Source organism: Coloeus monedula (assembly GCF_965178545.1).
Source record: "Coloeus monedula genome assembly, chromosome: 5".
Taxonomy (NCBI): Eukaryota; Metazoa; Chordata; class Aves; order Passeriformes; family Corvidae; genus Coloeus; species Coloeus monedula.
In genome coordinates, this window is record NC_138785.1 from 28,014,963 (window position 1) to 28,038,408 (window position 23,446).

The 23,446-nt window shown below is 39.1% G+C and overlaps 1 protein-coding gene across 3 annotated transcripts in view; it reads left to right on the forward strand.

Moving 5' to 3' along the window:
* FBXW7 (F-box and WD repeat domain containing 7) overlaps positions 1 to 23,446 on the forward strand; it is a gene marked incomplete at its 5' end in the record, with an annotated part of 179,990 nt that overhangs the window by 150,036 nt on the left and 6,508 nt on the right. For all 3 annotated transcript variants that reach the window (XM_082282249.1, XM_082282250.1, XM_082282251.1), the window contains 7 exons: positions 2,623 to 2,764; positions 9,956 to 10,090; positions 14,340 to 14,463; positions 16,302 to 16,438; positions 18,074 to 18,187; positions 21,264 to 21,445; positions 22,504 to 22,729. In XM_082282249.1, the coding sequence (XP_082138375.1) occupies positions 2,623 to 2,764; positions 9,956 to 10,090; positions 14,340 to 14,463; positions 16,302 to 16,438; positions 18,074 to 18,187; positions 21,264 to 21,445; positions 22,504 to 22,729 (1,060 nt within the window). The remainder of the gene's footprint in view (positions 1 to 2,622; positions 2,765 to 9,955; positions 10,091 to 14,339; positions 14,464 to 16,301; positions 16,439 to 18,073; positions 18,188 to 21,263; positions 21,446 to 22,503; positions 22,730 to 23,446) is intronic.

Genomic DNA, 23,446 nt, shown 5'->3' on the forward strand with positions numbered 1-23,446 from the left:
TCTTAACGGGAACGCATACGTACTTGCTATCTACAACCTGAAAGTATTATGGGTTCTGGTCCCCTTCCTTGCTACTCCTGTATGGTACCAGGAAGCACAAATATCTGCTGCTGTTCCTATCAGGTGCTGTGTGGGGGTAAAGCACTCCTAACCACGAGCTGCAGTAGTGGAGCAGGGCTGTGGATGCACACCTTACAACTGCATGCTTATTATGTAGTTGCCATAACAATTGTGCTTGGATGTCACACTGCTTCCCATCCTGTTTGAATTTACACTATTTTACGTTTTTTCCCCACTATAAGCATCGTCCCTCCCATAAGCACTGCATTTGCCTCCCCAGGCTCTCTGGTGCTTCTTTTGAACATGCTACAGTACTGTTCAGTCACTGATGGCTCTTCAAAAGTAGTTTATATTTTATTTCTCCTCCTTTAAGAGGTTTATCAGGTGATGAGTGAAAAGTTAGGCAACAGGTCTTAGGGTTGCTTTTCAGATGTGTAAATGCTGCAGCAGAGTAAAGGAGGCAATGTGTTGTTGCTGAGAGGAACTTGTTGCAGCTTCCACATCCCCCCAAGCCTCAAGGTGGTATCTTCTGATTTCTGAGTCAGTCTAATGGAAGGACTCTCTTGTTGGCCACCAGTTCTTCAGGTGACACGCTGTTCTCTGCACTCCCAGAAGAGCAAGCGGTTCAGCAACAAAGAAAGTACACTTTTTTGTCAAGTGTAACTGTCAGATTCAGAGGAACTGGTGGACTTGTCCAGCTTCCACAGAGACCTGACTCATTGTTTCAGGGGAGTGAAAACATAGAGGAAAAATGAAGCACAAACAAGTATCTTGTGGTTTAATCTCAGGTCAAAGGAAAGAAGCTTTTAGATCCTGTTTTGAATAACTTGTTTTTGACTGAGAGCCAGTTTACAGCTGAAGAAAGTAAAGTATAACTGTTCTACTGGGGCAAGTTCAAGGCTACATGCTGCTCAGAACCAATGAAAGCTAGTTTCAAGTGCCTTATTTTGGACCTTGAACGATAGGCCTTGTGCTGGATCTCTGTGCAGGTGATTAGAATGAGTAAGCTGTAAAATCACATTTTGTTTTAACAATACCTTTAACCGGCATTACTTGGATTTTGAATAGTTATTGTCATAAAAAATCCTTAAAAAACATCTGATCCTCCTCTCTTAAACTCTTTGATTTGGTTTTATCTAAATAATATGTAGGCAAATGATGCAGTTCTTGTGCCTGTTTCCATTTTCCCTAGGATCAGGCACTCTAAAATTGACCAGCTGATTGACCTGTTTGCATATAACAGGTAAAGCCAGTAAACAAATGCCATTAAGAGGATCCTTCATCTCTGAAACAGTATTTTTATACCAGTTTCTGTTATTACTCAGCAAAATAAACAGTTAAAAGTAGGTGTGCTCAAACCAATCTTTACTTTTCTTGACCACTTTGGGTAAATGTTAGGACATGCTATGATTGTCCTTCAGAACAAGGAAGAGTAGAGTGAAATGTTTGTAGAGCATAATGAGGTAAATATTAAAATGAACCTGCCTTGCATCATTTAAAGCTATTCCTGTAGCCACTGAAAAATCAGTAAACCCGCTAAGCTCATGCCTACTAAAAAGCTGGGTTTATCCTACAAAAGAGCAAAGGGTTTTTTGGAGTCTCACACTGTATTTAAAGTGTTCATGCTTGTGCAAATACTACTGGGGTTCCATATTTCCTGCTAGGGAATACGGCTTTGATATTCTGTGAACGAAGTACTTTATATTATGTAAAAAACCGCAAAACTCAAAAACGAAGAAACAACCAACCAACCAAACAAAAAAATCCCAAACCAGAAAACACAGTCAGCTGTATTTCTTTAGACTCCCACAATAGTAGCTTAATCCCAGCTCTTTTAAAAGCTCCATTCCATATGAATGAGCTGGTTTTTAACATGTCAGAGTGAAAAAATCAAACTGTGATTCAGAGAGCACCTTTGGCTCCTTTTCCCTTTTCACTTCACACTCTCCCCCTTAATTCCTGTCGTTCCATCAACACACAAACTTTAAAAGACTGTATAGAGTATTTCAAAGCCCAGTTCCAGACCACTAAGCCACTAGAACTGCTTGATATTACTAGTTCTTTGTCAACAAAATATATTAAAACCTAAAAATAGATACTTTTTTCCTTTCTGTTTGGAGATGAAGCAGCGCTAGCACATTTCACATACAGGTGGAACTCTGAGATGTGGCTTCCTACATCCCCAGTCAGAAGGCACCAGTGTGGCCCAGAAGGAAAGGAAATACTCTGACAAGGAAGGGAATATGTAAACCTGCATCTTTACACGCAGCTTGCTGGCCAGTTAACAGAGTGATAATTTTTCAGCCTTGAAATGTGATCCCTATTTCTCTCCTTGCTGGGGGGCTGTCACTGCAGTGGTAGAAGCAGGCAGGTTTATCCAAGTGAGGGACCGATCTCTTGAGTGACCAGCAGAAAAATTCTTCACATTAATGCTTTTACATGAAGCTGAAGAGTTAAGGTAATAGTTGCGAATTATGTACTAGATTTTTTTTGTTCTGCAACAGACTCGTGAATTTTCCTTGATGTTTTACCTATGGCTGTCACTTTTTGTTTGTATGGCAGTACCACGGGGCTGGTGCCATGTTCCGCCACACCTACGACGTTTGGGGACCTGCGGGCAGCCAATGGCCAGGGACAGCAGCGGCGCCGCATCACATCCGTGCAGCCGCCATCGGGCCTTCAGGAATGGCTGAAAATGTTCCAGGTAACCATGCTTGCAGAAATAAATACCTGGAGCAGCTCTGCCTCCATGGTTTATGTAAGGGAGTGCTTCAGGAGAGTTGGTCCTCCTTATACATCCCAGAATGTCTCTGCCATTTTTTGCTCTCTTGCAATAACAAATGGGCATCAGCTTTAAAGAATACTTGTTCCCTGTTTCAGCAAGTTACTGCAGAGACTGATAAAAAATAACAGCTTTCACTTTTTTCCTAATAATATAACCCTTCCTGTTTAATGCTTTCACATTTTCTGCAAAGTCTGTCCAATGTGTAATGGCTTCCTCCATGGCCTCAAGCCGTTTTCACTTGAGACTAGTAAACTGGTGCATGGTTTTCTTCAGTGCAGTTATAGCACTAGATTTGTCACAAGTCTGGTGTCTTCTAAGAATAGAAAGAAAAGTTTATCAAAAATAGATTAAAAGGAACCTCAATGTGTATTTTTACTGATCTCTGTGTACTGAACATGTCAGCCAGCACATGTGTACACAGTTGAAGGGAGGGAAGGAGAGAAGAGGCTTTTCGTATCTTTTAAAATCCCTTCAGCAACGCCTGAAAATAACTTAAGTAGACAAAAGAAAAGATGTGAAGGACAGTGCTATGGACCACTTGCACAGGTTGAAACTGAAACCTGCCTGGACACCAGTCGGGGAGCACCTGAGCCAATTTTGTGTATGTTAATACAAGCACAGCTTGGGGCAGGCCTCTGCTTCTGGTCCACGACCTGTACCATGGGGTTCTTAACTGTACATTTTGTTCTGTAATTTAAGAAGCAGATGAGTCTTAGTCATTGATTTGAAAAATGGAAATATTATGTCTTCCTGTCTTGATTAATAAACCATTCCTTCTAAAAGCATTTTCAAAAGGAGCAACTAACAAATACAGGCATTGTTTCAGTTACTGTAACAGGCAAAGATAGAAGAGCAATGTTGTAGATACAGGTAGCTAGCATACAATTTTGCAGGCAGAAGTGGCTTGATTCATGCTGCCACATAATACCATTGATCTCAATCACTGTCAGTTCTGAACATTAAAATAATAATGTAGAACGTCTTTCCTCCTTATTTTTACACATTTATGATCTGCTTAAACCAGTGGAAGCTTGAAATTAAGATTCTTGTACACATCATTCAATTTCTTAAAAATATTCACATTTAATTACTGTGGTGTATCTTTTTTGAGACTGTTCATAGAAATATGTCTTTTTAACCCCTAAGAATCATATTTGAATGGTACTACATATACATATGGTAATGTAATACTGCATTGTATTTTAACATTTTGTAATGTTAAAATATTTCTACTAACAACAGCTATTTTGTTACTGACAATGTGTAACGTATTTTTACATAAGACTGATAGTTAGCAATAGTTACATATTTTTTAAAAAGATTATGGAAGTCTGAAGTGTTTGAGACAGTGGTGCAGACACACATGACAGGAAGAGCAATGCTATCAGCTGTTTGGTTAGGATAGTAGTCTGCAAGCCCATGAAAATTTTGCTTATGTAGACAAATGTGTGCAGTGTGTAATGCAGAGAACGTGTTTTAATACTTATATGTTTAGATACTTTCAACTTGTCAAAATACTTAGTTGCAGCACTAAATGCCTGAATGTTGATCTATACTATTGGGAGAGAGAGGGAGGCCTCTCTCTCCTAACTGGAGATCATTGAGCAGCATTTATTGATCACATCTGTCACTAGTAGTTTTTATTGTATTCACAAAAGGGAGTCCCTTACTTTAGAATGAAAAGCTTTCGGAGTCATGTGGTTCTATCCCAGTGTTACATCTGCTTGCCTCCTCATTTTCTATGTGCTTATTTTTCACATGAGTTTCATGAAAGGGGCAAGTCCTAAACAGCCAAATGATAAAAGCACATTCATAGGGGAGGTAGCTCTGCCCAAAGGGCAGGATTAAATGGCACATGCAGCATCATTCTTGCAATACAAAGTTTTTCCTGTAGAGAAATAGGAATGAGAGAGCTTTCTTCTTGTACTGTGCACTTGCTAGGCCAGCTTAATAGCACTCTTATCTTATATAAAAATATACTTCCAATTAATTTTAAAGCTAAATTTCTAAAGGCATGTTAGGGGGACATATGTACTGTTCCAGGTAAAACCATTCTTTGGCACAGAAGCTGGCAGTGACCAGTGATACTGAGTTGTTTAGAAGACTCTCACCTGTATGTTTGCCTTCTCCTTCTCCTGTGTTATCTTTTCAGATAAAATCAAGACCGCTCTGCAAACATTAAGAAAACTTAAGAAGATCTATAAGGGTTTTTTTAACTTTACTTTTTATGTGAACTTCTTGTTGTTGTGTTTTATAGTTGATCTAAGCCTATTATTTTGAAAGTAACAAAATAATGCAGAAGGGAGAAACAGTTGTGTAGTTCTACTTTCCCTTTAAAAGTAAAGTTGTATATGGATTTCAATGAAGTCTGGAAAAAAGAGTAGAAAGGCATTTTATTAGATTCAAACCAGGTAATTTCTTAAAGGCCTGTTTGTTTTATCTGCTTTGCAGTGGCTCTTGACTTCAGGTCTTTTTAAATTCCACTCTTAGAGTTTTTAAAACCCAGTGCCCCAGTGTATCTTTACAAAATTTCTTCCTTTACAAGAAGTTTTAAGTCACCAAATTGCTTGCCAAAAGGAAAAAAAAAAAAAGTCAGCTGGATGCTAAGTTCAGTCAGAGCTGGTATTTGCTTTATAAATTACTAAGCTCTCCATTCTTCCTACTTCATATACGTAGGGTGTTGGTTTTTTTCATTTAAATAATTTGTTAAGAAATGGAATTTTCATGGAAAACTGATTTTGAAAAGTTGTTCCATACACACTAATATAGGCAATCACTTTGAATAACTAGTGAATGCTATCATTTTACCTAAAATTGGAAGCATTTTTTTCACAGCAGTTTAGATAGTGTCCAAAATGCTTTTGCCATATCTGGCTGGCGAGAGCACTGTTCCTTTTTTTTACATAAATAATTGGCTTAGCCACCTAAATTCAAATTACTTACCGTTGTCCATTTCTTATTTTTCCAGAGATGCTCAGGAATTAATACATGTACTGGGTAGTCCAACTCTTATGTGAAGCAGGCAGTAAAGATTTTATCATAACCAGCATTGCAGCATTTTCTGCTCTGTGTCTTGTGGTGGGACTAGGTCAGGGGCTGGTGTTTCTGTGCAACCACTACATGCAGCTTTGGAGAGATCTGCACTCCAGCTTCATGCCCCCTCTTGGCTGTGTCACCATTACTGGTTTGTTTCAGAGGAGGAGTGCAGACTTGCAGCAGGTCTCCTGCCCTTCCCTGCTTATTTCCCACTGGTTTGGCTCTCGTGGCAGATTTGTTACATACAAATTCAACTGGTTTCAGGAGAAGCTACGTTATCCAACCTCTAGCAGGGATGTAGGGTCTGAACCAGTCACAGCTCCTCTAGACAAGGTCTATCACACGTGCTGCAAATGTTCAGCCCAGGGGACCACACTGAGAACTGGGACTCTGATATGGGTTAATGAGGGGACTTCAGCACCAGCTGCTCCTGAATCCCTCCTGATGTGACAAGCTACTTGCTGATGTAGATGGTGTTTCTTTCAGTGCTTATGTGCTATTTTTGTCCAGACTGAGATACCCTCAAGGTAGGGGATGGCAGGATTTTTGATAACTGATCCAAGGGCTGGACAGAAGCAGGCTCCAAGAAGAGCCCTTCTGCAGGTCTCAGTAATGACAGACCTCCATTAACAGAACTTAGTAATGGAGAACAGTACCTTGAAGTTAAACCCTTTAAAATAGATTGTCCTTAATATAGCTATTATCGCAAAAGGATATAATTGCTACAAGCTGTAATTGTACAAATTGAAGGTAGCAGATGATAGCTGAGCAATAGAAAAGTGCAGGTCATGGAAGAGGAGAGGTGCAGAAACAGATGATAAAAAAACAGGTGGCAGGTTAGACAGAAGGTATGAGGTGGAAGTTGTAGAAGCAGCAAAGATGTTTATATTGATTGTAAGAAAGGGATGACATTTGCACACAGTAGTGAAGGGGGAAAAGAAGGGTTAGTTCTCAGGTAGGAAGTGCCATCGTTGCAGCAGCTGCTTTACTGGATGAGGAAATGGTATGAAAAGCCAAAAGACCTTGACTGACAAATCAACACCTCCCTGAGGAATGGGAGGAAAGAGTGTGTATGTTTCTTTAGGATTCTGAAGTCATTAAAAGAGCAGTGTCAGTCAGCTCTGCTGGCTTCCCAAGGGCTATGTGAATGAATCCTGGAGTTACCTTTTCTAGGGGAACCTCTGCCCATAATAAAAGCTTTCGTTTAATTTTACATTAAAATTAAACTTCAGTTTTGAAGACAAAGAGAGCACAGGAAGACAATTAAGCAAAAACATTTTAAAGATAAAGTATCTTATTTCCAAGGTTCTTCAATTTGAAAGGGAATTGGGTGGTAGAAATCCAAGGTGTCTGGTCACAATGCCACCCTTCTCAAAAGTCTCTGGTTATCTGCAGGGTTTGAAACTTTGCAAACTGTTTGGTTACTTTTTCTTTCTCTTCTGCAACATTTGCTCACTGTTGTTTCTCATCAAAGCCACCAAGTTACTCCTTATCCTTTCTGCCTAATGAGCTACATGCAGTTTTCTTGCAAATGGATCAAGCTACAGCGCCCAGAAACAGAATTTGCTAGTCTTGTCTTCGTTAATGCAAACAGTTGTGTTCATCTGGCAAAGCTTCCTCCCAATTTTCCATGCCAGACATTTCCCTCAGAGACCTCTTACCAACTGTAGCTGGAGGTTTGTTTGCTTAAGTGAAAAACTGAGGGGACAATGTCCTAGAGACAACATTTTGTAGCAGTTGATTGCTTAAAAAGATCTGTAGGAAGCTGCCTGTATCCATCCCCTAATGATGATGGACAGATAAAAGAGGGTGCTGCTTTTAGTCATTAACAACTCTTTCCCATTCTTGAATCTTTTCACTTTTCTGTCCAGATCTGTATTAAGTTTTAAAGCCCAACTAAGTGTAAGAGAGTTACAGATTAAGATAGCATACAGTGACATTATTAATCAATAACATTTTGGTAACTGCTAGCAACATTTGCCACAACAGCAAACCGTGCTCATCAGGTAGAGTTGTTCTAGTAAATGTAGCTGCTTATAAATTGAGAGTAGACTGACCTTGGAAGTTTATATTATGAGGAAGTAGCACAGGTATTACTTTCCCTCTTTTTAATTCTCCTAAATTCAAACACGGCTGACAGATGAGATTAAAGACTGCACACGTTTGTACCTAACACCAGCTAAGCTGTGGGTTAATGAAACAAACAGCAGTTGGAAAGTTGGTGAGATAAACAGTTCTTCAGTGCATGATTTATGAAGAACTGCTCTGTGATGCAAATGTTTCTATTGAAAGAAATTTATAATAAATGCCGTTTACAACAGCACTGCTGCAACTTTGGCTGAGACATTCTTGTTTCTTTTTGATATTCTAAGGTATTGGGTATGAGACATGGAAACCCTCATCTCCTGTGTGACACTCTATGTGTACACAGGTGGATGGAGAATGTTTTCTTGCCAGCTTAAACCATTTACCAATTTTACCACACGGTGTGTGGAAAGGCTCAGGTCAGGAACTTCCTCCTCCATTAGGGCAGGCTGTCCAGTACCTGGTGCACATTTGCTGCAGGGTGAAAGTGTGGCAGTGGGGTGAGGCAGCTGCTGTGCATGGCTGCTCCCACAGCAGTCCCATGGGAGGGTGCTCACTCAGCTCGGAGCTGCCTCCACTGCCCTGAGGGACTCGGGTCACCTGAAAGTCTCCTGGGCCATCGTTTGGGTAAATGATACTTCTACTGACATTTGGTGTATTTTGATGTTTTAATTAGGGAGAAATGATGCAACACAGTGATCTTTCTACCTTGAGTAAAGCTGGGTGTTTATCTGGCTTTGCATTCACTTTCAGAAATTCCACCTTCTTCTTCACTTGCCTCATTGTTCTGCAGAAACTGCACAGTACACAAACATTGTAGTATTGTGGAGACTGGAGTGAATTGTCAGAGTCAAATCCAGGGAACTGAAATTTAGAGCATTAGTAAAGGTCCTGAGCTACCTTACAATTAAGATTTCTGTATTAATCTGCCATGTATCTTGCCTTTTTTTTTTAATTTCAGTTAGCCTCTTGCCGCAACTGTAATATCATTTGTATATGCTAATTTACTTGTAAATGTTACTCTAGAAGACATTTGAGAATAGGAACGTGAATCTGCTCTCAAAAACTGTGATGTGTCATTTTCTCTCTAAGGCTTTATTTGTGCTCTAATTCTGTTGCTAAATCAGCTAGCAGTGGCTGTTGTTTTTTCCTGTAATTTTTTTTTTAAATTGTTTTCACATAACAAATCAAAGCTCTTTGATGAGCACAGATGAGTTTAAGACATGATTTTTGGATCTACAGTATATTAAGTTATTATTTTTTTTCTACAAATGATGCTCCTAATCTGCTATGCTCCCAATTGAGTGCCGTATTAAAATCTTCAAATTTTATAGTGCCCATTAGTAAAAATGTGGAGTAAGAAAATTACCAATCAAAATTCCCTGTTTATTCAAGTGTAAATTGATACTTACAAAATCTGCATTGGTTTATAGCCAGGATTCTGAAATTACAACATTGTCACTTAGGGACATACTGTAGTAATAAGCAGACAGTAAGCTAATGTACTTTTGGAGAAAGTTTTTTACTTTCCTCTCATTTCAAGATTTTGGTCTACCAGATGAAACATCAAGGTTAAAAGCTATCATCTCACTTGAATGCACAATAGGGAAAGGGAGTTCATTCTATTGCAACCCCGCCGTTGTCTGTAACGTGTGTGTAGATTTCATCAACTTCAAAAGAAGCTTAATTAATTTAATTATTATTACTAAATATTATTATCTATTTAATTGCCAATCTGTATGTGTGTGTATAACAAATCCTTTCTTAGCTTATGAATTAGTGTAGTAATTTTGAATATTTTGTGTTGATTAACTCCTCGTTTTTGTGTCATTAGCATGAGCATTTATCTCCTGCCTTTTTATATGCTTGTATATAGTTCGGTGAGGAAACTTAATTTGCCTTATTGGCACAGCAATGGCACTTACTGATATAAACCAAACCAGTTTGTTAAACTAAGCTCACTGTTTCTTTCTTCTTCTTCCCTTGCAGAGCTGGAGCGGACCAGAGAAGTTACTTGCTTTAGATGAGCTCATCGATAGTTGTGAACCAACCCAAGTAAAACACATGATGCAAGTGATAGAGCCCCAGTTTCAAAGAGACTTCATTTCCTTGCTCCCAAAAGAGGTGAGAATTATGGGATAATACTGGATCCTGCAGTGCATTGGCTGCCATCTTTAGAAAACTTCTGTGCTAATTTTGTAGTGATGTAAGCTCGTGTTAGAGGTTCACCGTTTGGAACACTGCCATAACATGGCTACTGTAATTTCAGATTGACATACCTCTATCTCTTGATAGCATTGAGATACTTGGAAATACAGATGGGCCCTTTAAACAAAATCCCAATAGCTCTAAAAATATCTCTGTATCTTAATTGGGCCAATTGTGCTTTTTTTTTTGAGAGCTAATTCTGTTAGGGCACACACACACAAAAATTTCCTCTGGATGTAAGACCTCTCTGCACATTATTCTGTTAGTGTAAGCATTATTTTTAATGCTCTACATGGTGAGTGTTTTGTTAATGTTATTTTTGAATTTATTTTAGACAAACGGAACCCTAAAATCTCTACCAAATAGACCAAAAGTAAACCCAGAAAAGCACTTCTTATTAAGGATAAAGCCAAACTGTAATTAAGCAGACACCTTCCAGTAAATCCTTCACTGAAAATCAGATCATGTTGTACCCAGTTAAAGAGAAACTGAGATTTAGATTTCGGTCCACACAGGAGTAATTTGTGATGTCATCACAACCTGAATATGAGGGTGGATATGCAGGGTTATAAAGCCAGTTTGCTGCAATTATTGAATAAATGTATTTTAGTTGGCTTATAAATAGTAGTTCTCATCTTGATTGATTTTAGGGAGGTAAGTCTCAGTTCCTAACACTTTGCAAAGCAAGTTCTTTTAAGTTATTCTGGTGTTTGTATTTGGTTGCTATCTTTGACATGGTTTTATTACCTGAAGACTGTTTCATGTCTCTGTTCTTTGACATCTTTTCTGGCATATATCCTATTTTCGAATACTTAGTAGTACAAAACCCTTCTTTCCTTTAATACACTGTCATATCTTCACAAGTCTGGAAGTGTCCCAGCCTTCCCTTGCTGGCTGGCATTTATAAGGGTTGGAATCAATTTATGCAGCAAGTATGAACTTAGTACACAGGACATGAGACTGGTATTTAGGGAAGCACTTTCTGCAGCAACCTTCTCAGGGAGTGGAAAGGACACTGGGGGAGGAGAAGAGTTCAGCAGCACCTCTGCATGGTTGCCTTGTTTCTAGAGAAGCTGCCCAAAGCATCAGAGGCAGAGGAAGGCAACAAAGACTTTATATTTGGAAGAGACAGAAGATACTTTGCCACTTCTGCATCTATTCAGCCTGGAAATTTAATAGAGAATTGATAACAGGAACTCAAAGATAATTTCTCTTTGCATGGTTTTGTGGCAATACTCATTCAAGTACAACCAGTGATCTAGTTACACTGTAACTAAAGATCATGCTATAATTTCAGTTTTCACAATTTCTTCACAGAAAAGATACAGTACTTAGCAGTAAAACTTCCTCACTTAGATTTCTTGACTCCACTGTAAACTACTGATGTTTAATTTGTTTATTTCTAGTGGGTTTCCTGCCTCTTGAACCAGAATATTGCAATGCTTAGCTTCATGACAGGCTGACTTCACCAGTGGAGTTGGCTTGAATAATTTTCGCTTCCTAACCCCGAGTCACTGTCACCAAAATTACCCGAGTTAAAAAAAAGCCACTGAGCTGACTCCACCATCTCCTCTGCTCTTCCCTCACCCAGATGTCCCCAGCAGTGCTGTCCCCAGCTGCTGAGTGCTGGCTGCACGGGGGGTGACGCACTGAGCTGTGGGGGCACGAGTGAGTTGTTGGGGTCAGTAATTCTGTGAAGAGGCTTCCCTAGAGGAGCCAGCATCCTGTGAAAACACGCTCCCTTGGGTTGTCACTCCACGTTAACATCTGTACTTATCTCCAGTGCTGTTGGATGCAGTGCACTGATTTTACTACCAAACCAGAACAAGAAGATGATGTGGACAGGAGGGCTTTGCTTCAAAACCATTTTCTGATATGCAAAGATAGTAGTTTAATAGCCAAATAACCAAAGAAATGTTTGCTTTCCCCCCGAGAAAACATGCAGTCAAACAATTAATATGAAATAAATACTCCTGTTTTCTTGCTGGGACTTTAGAAATAATTATTTGAATTATTTATGAAAATGAGGTCAAGAAACCAATAGATAAAGAGTTTTGCTGAAATCAGCCATAGAAATTTTGTTGGTTCTGTGTATGTAAATGAAGAAAAAGGCAAGAGACCGCTTACTATTGGGTGCTATTAACACTGCAAGAGAGTAGTCCTAAATCCAGTTCAGGCAAAGGTCAGATCTTTGCTACCTGAAATTTTCTTACAACTAGATCCATGAGCTGAGACAAAGGGATGTCATCTTTTATCCACTACTAATCTTAAAGTCAGCTGCAGGCTGTGTTGACCATTGATGACTATTTAGATAAATGTAATCTAAAATAAATGTTACCCATATTTAACCTGGTTTAGAATCATTTGGCTCATAGGTTTAATTAACACCAGCTTAGCAAATGTCTGTGTCTGTATATATAGGACAAGTAATATTTAAACAAACTGCTATCAACTGAGGAACGTTCAGGAAAAAATGGAAAGGATCTGTGTCATGTTTGAGTTTTGCCACATGCAGGTCTATGTGATGTGTGCTAGGAAACAACACTTCTTCAGTAATTTCACGTGCCAGGAATTACGACAGAAAGTCTAAAAGGACTTGTTGCTCCTGTAATAGAGAGCCTTACAACAGATCCCAAATGCTGACTGCCTGAGTGAGGACAGGAGAAAATTCTTCAGATTTGTGGCCTGGGGTGCCTACGGGATCTAACACATAATTTAAGGCACAGGTCCCTCAAATGTGGAGTCCTGTGTGCTCCCTGTGAGCTGCAGGTGATGACTTGCAAACAAGGTGTGTGTGCCACCAAAATGCAAACAGTTGTGACGTGCTGATTATTTATTTCCTGCTCAGTCACTGGCTTGTCTAGATTAATAAAAAACAATAAATAAGTAAATATTTCTCACAAAATAAGGTAAAAAATCTCCTGAGGCCAACAGCCTGCAGTTATGACTTCCTCAGTAAATTTCAGTCTTTGCTGCTTTGAAGGGCAGATTCTGTTTATGTCTATCTATCTATCTCATAACTTCAGCTAAAAATTAAATTGAAAGTCCTAAACAAAATACACGGCAAGCAGAAGGAGAAGTGGATGATCTGATTTCCTTGACAGCTTCTGCATCCTGTTACTGACAAAGACCCCAGTGTGTGAGCACGTTAGTAGTTCTCTGCATCACTGTTTATCAATACTGTTCTTTCTGCAGAGTTTTTTGGGACTCTGTGCATTTCCTGTGACTTCCCTGCATCTTACACTTATTTTCCATGCTTAGGGAGTTGCATTGTTGCTGTCAAGTAGAAGCCCTTAATGATAGCTGTCCTTGTGTTTTGGATTGTTTTACATGTCTCTATTTAAGCCTTCAGTACATCTGAAGATATAGGTGGAGATTTTGGGGGCTTTATTGTGGGGCTAAGCTATATGGCTTAGCTCAGTCAGACAAGGTCTGAATTTTCCCAGCTTTAGTTTGTCACATGGAAAGCTCATCTCATATTTACTTTCTGAGGCTCATTAGGATTTGCTATGTGGTTTTGATAGCACACTGTACTCAAGTTACATATCTTGATCCTACTGCATCCCAATCCATAAAGCTCCTTGTAACTCCACCCAGGAGTGTGTTTGCATTCTGAACAGAAAATGAGCGATACCTGTACTGCCTTCCCTACGGCTGCAGAGTGTTTCTGAGCCCTGGTGAATGTAGCACTTACTTTTCTATATTTGGGCTTTCTGAGTGATGTTACCCATCACAATGCACATCCCTATTTGCTCACATGGCGAGCACTGTACTTCTTAGTTCAACTCTCAAAATAACTTTTGGTGTAATTGTTAGCTAAAAGAACATAGACATAATTACTTCGGTAATAATTCTAATGATTCAAAGTAATGTGGATTACATTTTTAAAAAATGTAATAAGTATTTCAGCTGACATCTATTTTCTTGCAAATGCAAGAATTGTTTTGTGATATGATCTGTAAGGATTTAGTTACTTAAGATGATTGTTACATTTCCACATGCCCACAGGAATAAACTGGAGTCTCTTAAGTTTCAGAGATTGTTTAATAATTTATCGTTCCAATTTTCTGTATTTCAGCCCCTGATGTGTGATAGTAAATGGAGTTGTTTCACTTTTCTCTTCAAAAGCAGTGCAGAAAATACATTTTCTTCTTATTTTTTACAGCTGGCACTGTATGTGCTGTCATTCCTGGAACCCAGGGACCTTCTGCAGGCAGCCCAGACATGCCGTTACTGGAGAATTCTGGCTGAAGATAATCTTCTCTGGAGAGAGAAATGCAAAGAGGAGGGTAAGGCTGAGCAAAATGATGGATGTAATGGTCGAAGTGTTGCTGTCATAAAAAGTGCAGTTCATTTACATAATAAGCTTAAAGTTTTACGAAGGCAATTCATGTGACTTTAGATTTAGTGCTAGTTATGCTTTGGGCTACATGGTATGTATCTCTGTTGAAAGCAGGAAATAGAAATAATCCATGGAGTGCTAGAGTTTAGGCTTGAGTATCTTATTATAAAGTATACCAGTTGCATGGTTTTAGAATACAGTTGGGTTTGCTTTTTGAGGATTATGTTTATTCAAAATGCAACCAAAAGAAATAACAGCTGAGATGTAAAAATGATAGGAGTATAGTCTGGCAGTTTGTAACATGGAGGAAAAACTGTTTCAGTGGTTGGTAGAAGGGCTGCTGTAATTTCACATCACTGGTAGGATAATTAACACAGAGATGGCATGCAGTAGTGGGAGAAGGAGCTAAAAGGATTGCTTGGAGAGGGACACACAGTCCATTAGCCACATGGATATTATCCTGCTCATGCCAATTCAAGAAGATATGGTGGTCCAGCACTGATATGAATAGGCAAAAAAAGGCTCCCATGAAAGTATTTGTGCACATGAAGAGTGTAAGCTTTTATTTTTAAGGAGAATTATAGGAACAAGGAGTCTCTTTGGGGGGGTAAGACCACATACATGTGATCCCAGAGCAGTATTGTCTTGGACACAGGACCCTGTCCAGACTGCCTTGGAGTACGGAGACAAAGACTTGTGAGAGGTTGATGCAAAGGCTTCAAAAAACACGACAATGTCAATTGTAGCTGGCTATTTGTAAAGGCACCTAAACTAATTTGTTTTCTTTTGTGATGGAAAGCAGGTGTCTAACCTCCTGGATCTTCTCTAAAGATTCTACTCTTAAAAATTTCAGTGAAAATGCATTAAAAGGGACAGAGTGAGAAAAAAGGAGAAGGTTGAAAGGGGAATGAGCTTACGTTTGTGAGTTTACAAGTAAGAATAAATACATCCAGGCAGGAGAGCACAGGCAAGCAGACCAGTATTGCAGCCTGCTTAGCCTCATTGAGCTGCTCAGTAACATGAAGGAGCCCTTAATTCAAGACTTGAAGGCAGAGATGGGGCTAAAGTCAGAGGAGTGAAATCCACATACTGGTAAGAGACAAGACTCCTGCCAGTAATGAAATGCAGTGGAGAGAGGAGCTGCATAGAAAAGAGAGCAGGGTGAGAGATTGTAAAAAAAGCTGTATCTGTAGTATCAAGGCTAAAACAAAACACTGCTGCTTAAGTGTCAAGTCAGAAAGGGCATAGCTATACTTAAATTCCAGCCAAGAGAGGACAATACCAAAAGCACTGAGCCTTTCAGATCAAGAAAGTAATTAAAAGCTCACTAATACTAGGAGTCACAGTGAACTTAAAGATGGGTGACCAGAGTGGAGAACTACTGACAGAAAGGTTGACTTCTTGAACTGTTCCTGAATAAGCATAGGAGTGGTTAAGGAGGTTTTTGGACAATACCCATTTGTAAAAGGCAATATTCTGCTGCATTGCCTCAGAAAGGGGGATCCAAACTCAAGCTAGGAGGTTGCCAGCAAGGCAAAATGAACTAGAGCATTCTCAGTCATGATTATGGTAATGATTATGCTGAACTGACAAGGACAGACAGAGTATAAATCTCGGAGGAGCAGGGTGGTGTCACTGACACACAAATGTTGGCATGCAGGCGGTTGTTACATTTCTGCCGTATTTTAATGTCAGGGGTCACAGTAAAGGTTTGGGAGGGAAAGTGTTTTTTGCGGGGTGGCCTCATCTCTTCCCCTCCCCCCCATTTTCAAAATTCCATTTTAGGGATTGATGAACCATTACATATCAAAAGGAGGAAAGTAATAAAACCAGGCTTTATACACAGTCCGTGGAAAAGCGCCTACATCAGACAGCACAGGATTGATACCAACTGGCGGCGAGGAGAGCTGAAATCGCCCAAGGTGAGGTTCTGAGCTCTGTGCACGGGGCCGTGAACAAAGCAGGATCAGCTCGTGGCTTGGGTTCTTTCCTTTGGACAAACAAGTCTATCCATGCACAAAAAGCAGTGAATTGCTCCAGAAAAAATAATTTGTATTTTCGCTTTAAATTATAATCTGACCCCCATATTGGGAATGTGTTATGATCCATACTGCAGAATTCTTCCACTGCTCTTCGAATAATTTCTGTACAATTTAATGAATTCTTATAAATATGCCAGTCTCTTTGAGACAGATAATTGCAGAGACTTGATTGGAAATACTTATATTTAAACATACAGACACATATATTGTATATCTCTAAGTGTATATGTATGTATTGGTAGAGCTGGGTCATGTTGCAACATAAAAATACTCCACAACTGTTCTGTGATCAATTCATGCTTTATTTTTAAATGTATTCTTCTAAATTGAGCAGCACAAGACAATAACTTCATTCTGTGTTAAGATGTTGGGGGGGTTTTCTGAATGTTAAAATTATTTTAATGACGTTTATATTTATCATTACATCCTTTCCAATATGAAGATATGAAGCAATATTTCAAACCTTTTGTAAATAAAAATAGCAACTCTCTAATCAAACCTGATAATGAACGAGCAGCCAGAAATGTGAAGAAAACCCATACTCATGGCTTTTTAAGGTTTTAAGGCGATTTACCTGCTTTCTTAATTAAAAACAACAAAATAAAATAAGAACAAAAGAATACCCATGGAAAACCTATGGCTGTATCCTGCTGTTTATTTGGCCGTGACTTATGTACATCTCTGGCAACGGTTCTGTATTTCTTGCCTTGATATGCCACATCAAGTTATCTTGGAATTATTATTAAAATTACAGCCTCTGGCATTATCCAAATGCCATTTCATTCCAATGAACATCTTGGAAAATGTTCGGATATCCTCAATAAAAAATTCTTCATCCTATGTATTCTGCTAAGGATTTTTTTTTTTTTGCTGTATACAGAATTACAGTTTTTCCAAAATCAAGCATTGACAATCCCACCTCTATAAAGCAACATTCCAGTCCGCATTCCCAGCACATGAAATTGGTGCTTTTGTTTGTATTTAATTGAGTTAATGGTTTTCTAGTTTTTGACTTTGGTGCTGCCTGGCATTTAACACAATACGATGCTTGGCTGGTAAGGGAAAAAAAATAGATGTAGTCAGCCTTGACCACTGAAATACAAATACTCAGCAAACAATCAGCCCATCCTTTTTATTCAAGATTGAACCAAAAGGTAACAGTAACTCAACTGAAAAATAAAGAGATGGAGTAACTGCAGAGGAATTGAGCAATGTCCAGTTACGAATTCAGCCCACTTTTGTTAGTGATTTTTCCTGGTGCTGTTAGGACGCTTGCAGTAACTGTAGTGTGCCTGCTAAGCAATGCAGCATCACTCCATGGAAGGAGGAAAACACCTTCTTTGGTCCCAGCTGGTGGTAAATTGGACTTGACACACGGGATTAAGGGGCCTTATTATTACTGAAGCAACTCTAGCACTTTGTAATTTATGAATCAGAAGAGCACTTTGTTTCTCCTGCTTCTCTCTAATCTCCTGCATTAAATTGTGACTGTTGCTTTGTGTTCTTGGTTGCCAGGTGCTCAAGGGCCACGATGACCACGTGATCACGTGCCTGCAGTTCTGCGGGAACCGCATCGTGAGCGGCTCCGACGACAACACGCTCAAAGTGTGGTCAGCGGTGACAGGCAAGGTGAGGTGGCTGCTCCGCTTGATTCCTTGGGAAATGAGCCACAGGTAGAGAGCACTGGCACAGCAAAAATGCTGCTGTGCCATCAGACCGTGCTGCAGGGTGCCCTTTAGGGCCTCTGGGGCAGGACTTGGAAGATGTACCAGATAAACATGTGGGTTGCCTTTTCCCACGCAGAAATTCCTCCAGTTCAAAAAAGTCACCTTGATGTGAAATTGCAATGCTGCTCATGTTACCACTGGCATATATCCTTGTTCTCTTGGCAATTCTGCTATTCTTGTGGAGTCATTTGTGACATGGATTTTAAAGATTTTGGACAGAAACATTACTTTATCTTCCTTAAAGCTTAACTTAGGCTGCTTTTACCCCTCTGGATCTCCCTTTCTCACTTGTCTTCTAGCATTCTTTCTATTGTTTTCAAGTTTTTGAAATGGAGTGTTCATTTTACTGGCTCAGATTTCAAGTACGGAGTTTGTTTTTCTTTCCAAGCTACTATATTGCTGAGCCACAAAAAAAAAAAAAATTAACTGGCTTTAGGTTTAAATATTTCCTATTAAATTAGATCCAGCTCAGGCAGGAATTTAATAAGCTTCAATAATTTAATTCTGGCTTAGAGAAGCAAAACAATATGTGCAATCAAAAAGACAGTACTGAACATTTCAGTCATGTTAGAACATCACAGCTACTCAGCCCACAAGGTTTTTTTTGAGGTGACTGGCTGACCAAGGATGTCGAAAAGGCCTTGAGGAAACAGTAGTTTTTCCTTTTAAACTGGTATTGTGTGCACTTAGCTTGGTTTTAATGGTATAGATAACAACAGGACAGCTGCTGAGGATTGCATGTTTAAGATGTAAAACGTATCTGCTTCATAATGTTGAAGCTGGATGTATTCAGCATTTGTCACTGCATGCCCAGAAGATCCTTGAAGGGATTGTTAATCCTACTGTGGGTAAGAATAAAATTAAGAGCCATAGGCACCCTCACCCTGCTGCTGTTGGCTTCTCTACAACAAACTGTCTAATGAAGGATCCCATAATGAAATTTACATCTATTTTAATTGAAAAGGGCAACCTAAACACAAATGAAAAATACTTCCTTTGTACATACCACACTCCCAAAAGCAAACGTTCCCTCAAATATATAAAATTGAGCACAGTGGCATGACTTAACAATTACTGCTCAGTCATTTTTTGGAAGTAATTACAAAACCTAGTGTGACCATTTACCACAAACCTTTAAGAGAACCAGAAATTGTGTCTGAAAGATGGAAGCATGCTGTATCAGCCCTCATGCTTATTGATGCTGAAAAATTAATAAAATAAAGAAACCCTAAAGGTTGGTTTGTGCAAATGAACATGATTAAGTAATTCCCTTGACAGATGTAAAGCCCAAAATAAGGATTCTGTGTTCTTACTGCTTTAACATGATGATTTCTTAAAATATGAGCACATTGAATGAAATAAGAAAAAAGAGAACTGTAGAAGTGAACATTGGCCTTGAACTGAAAAAGATGGATTTGATAGCAGTGAATTAAGCTAGGAGCCAGTAATTGCAGAAGATTGGTTTAAAAATTGTTAAAGAACAGAAAATCTATGTACAACAAAAAAGCAAGCCATTTTCAAGGATGCTAGGAAGAGCAGGATATTAACAACAGGAATTACTATACTGTCACTGATGCAGAAAAAATACTTTGGAAGAAAATTCATGTGATAAAAATACAGCATGCAGTGATAATAAAACATTTCAGCAGAAACTCACATGTTAACAACTACCAAAGTTATGGTTTTTCTTATTAGAGTTGATCCAGATAATCTGTATTTGATGGTTTTTGTTTTTTAGGTTTTTTTCTAAAGTAACCTTTGGCTTAAAATTAGTGCATTTTCAAAAGGTATGATCACAAGGAGAAGAGCCAGGACAGGACAGTTAGAAAGCTAAAATGCATCAATGAAAGACTGGGTATTTAGGATACATTATCTCAGATAAAAAATATTGGACTGCGTCAAGAGGAGTCAACTAACAGTTAAAGGAAGGCCACAGCAATTAATGCCACTTAGCATTAGATTACAGCAAAAGAGATCCTCAAACTGCCTTGACCTCTTTTCTCGTGCAGTTACAGGTTTGACTGATAAAAATATAGTGCAGAAGTAGATGGCTGTGTGCACTGAAAGACTGTATCCCCACGACAGGACTGAAGAAAATAGAACAATGCAAAAATAAACATGGCACATATTTAAATGGGTTAGAAAATGGGTAATTATAGAGATCATGTTGTTAAAGTAAATGCAGAATCTTCATGGAGTATGTTTCTAGAGGAGTCTTGCAAGGATCTTTCCTTGTCTGTGCTAATTAGCATTTATTGCTGCCTGGTGGGAAAGCATATATAGTCATTACTTGTAAGGAAAAGAGGCTGGGAGACAGAGACAAGCCATTGTTCTGGGCCGACAGGGGTTTTATAGAAGAAGGTGTGAGCAAACACTGTCTGTACATGGTGAGAAATCATGTTGTACGTTTGGGATCAAAGAAGGGAGGCTGTACTTACGTAGTGTGGGATTCTCTCCTGGGCAACAGTGAAGTCTGAAGAAGGTCTGAAACATGATTTTTCAGGAGTGATGCTGTAGCTGTGGCTTACAGAGTGCAGTGTTTCTTGGATAAACAAACAGAAAAATACAACAAAAATATATGGTTTATAGATTGGTGATAAAACTACCAAGTGTGTGCTCTTTCCACTTCTAGTACACTTCAAAAAGCTATTGGAAATCCTGCAGTGACTCGGGGAAATGCCAGGGAAATGACTCAAGGCTGCAAAACACGTCCTTGTATTGAGAAATTTGGAAAGACAGCTTAGTTTGTAAAGGGGAAGATTACAAGAAAAATTCTTTATAGTTGAAGTACCAACAATTGAGAGAAATTTGATGAGTATCTTTTAAAAAGGGGAGTTTTTTTGTTCAATCAGAAAGAAGTCTCCAGGGGTCTTCTGGCTCTTGCTATGAGAGCCGGCTGTTACCTCCAAGACTGCTTTATCTTAAAGTTTCCATTCCCCTCTGTCAGAAGGGTAACTAAGGAAAATATTCCTTTTCAGTGTTTGAGAACACTGGTTGGACATACAGGCGGAGTGTGGTCATCACAGATGAGGGACAATATCATCATCAGTGGCTCTACAGACAGAACGTTGAAAGTCTGGAATGCTGAGACCGGGGAATGCATCCACACCTTGTATGGACACACCTCCACCGTGCGCTGCATGCATCTCCATGAGAAAAGGTGAGGCTTTGTGCAGAGCTACAGCCACAGCCTGGCCGCCTTTTACACTCCTGTGCTCACAGAAAGTGCTCCTGAAACCTGGGGACCTCATCCAGCACTGAGTGAAACACAAACCAGGCAAAACATAAACCAACACAAGGGAGGAGATGATTAATAGAAGCAGAAGCATAAGAATACTAAATGAAGAACTGAAACTTGAGTCATGTACTTCAAAAAGTCACAGTCTGCGTTACTGCAAAGCTAATTCTTTGTTACATCGTGATCCAGTCTCCCACACTGAATAATTTCTTCTTTTGTCAGTGCTACAAACTTTTACTCATTTTACTAAATAACCTTTTAAGTATTGTCACTGCGGTATTTTATTTAAATTTTAACTGATTATAACATAATTTTTGCAACAGTAAATCATGTCTTGATTCAACAAACATTGGCAGAGCTCTGTTACTTGGCTGTGGTATGGAGCTGTTGACAGAAACTGTTGGTTGCATTTCTTCTTTTTTGAAGAATGATGAGGTTTTTCTATATAAATTCCATTATTGTTCACTCCATTTCATTTCTGTTATTGCCCAAAAAAGCTTATAGAAGTATAAACTGAAAAAAAAAAATCAAGCAGAACAACTGTTACTTTATGAAAAGTGAAATTTCTAAAGATCTTTGTTTATTTGTTACAATTAGTTAGCTCAGTTATTAAAACAAAGGCCATAGCACTGGCTGGAGCTCACCATGTTCCTAAGCTTTCATAGGTAGATACAACAGTCCACAGAATTTCTCATGGCATTGTTTTGCTGGTCAGGAATGAAGTGGCTTTTAAAATACTGATTGCTAATTGTATCAAATAGATCCTGAGGAGGTGAGTAGAGCAAGGAAGAAGAGCACCCCAGTCATTTGAGACCCTAATCAAACATCACACCAAGCCAGCACTTTGGCGGCTGGTGCACCAATGCCATCTAATGTCCCAAATTAAAACTCAGAACCCATTTGTAGCCAAGTTTAGCCAAATTGTTGTAGTATTTTTACGTCCATTGCTAAGTACAAGAGGGGTTTTCTCGTTCCTGCAGAGTGGTCAGTGGGTCTCGAGATGCTACGCTGAGAGTGTGGGACATAGAGACGGGCCAGTGTTTACACGTTCTGATGGGCCACGTCGCTGCAGTTCGGTGCGTTCAATATGATGGCAGAAGGGTTGTAAGTGGTGCATATGATTTTATGGTCAAAGTGTGGGATCCAGAGACAGAGACCTGTCTGCACACACTGCAAGGGCATACTAACAGAGTCTACTCGTTACAGGTATGTGATTTTTATCTGCTGCTTTAGTTTCCTTAAGTAACATTTAAAGTCAGTTTATTTCACCTTGTTTATTAAGTTGTGGGTACCTAGTACAGAATTATAGAGACCACAGGAATACAGAGGCATCTGTGATAAACCCCTTTTTCATTTTGTTACACTAGGTATATGTTGTCTTAAGTTAGAAACTGAAATTTTTTTTAGTAGCATTTTTTATAAAGGACCCAGTACAATAAAGCCCAAATCTCTACACTATCAAGTTATATTGTTTTGTGGATTAATGGGTTGTTTGGTTCAGAATTTTCTTTTTTTTTAATCTTGCATGTATTTCGGAGCTATGTTTTTGCCTTCCCCAAGAAATTCCAAACTTACTGTTTTAAATAAATCAGAGAATATAGCAATTGACAATGTGCCAAAAACCCTATTGGATTAATGTTCTGATTTATGGAGATCTGTTTATCCTCATTTTCTAGTCCCATCTTCCAATTCCAAACTATAATTCACAGTAAGGCTGAATCTAAAATTTTAATGATCCTATGTAAATCTCTAGCTTTCTACTTCCTCTTCTCTGAGTACAGGCCAGATATACAACTGTGAGGCTTTTTCAACAGCAACATGTTAATGTAGGTGCAGGTTATTATGGTGCTACTGTGTGGCATCTCTCTATTGCCCACCAGTCACCCACAAAGCTGGTAAAGATACACACAGACCTCATGTCTT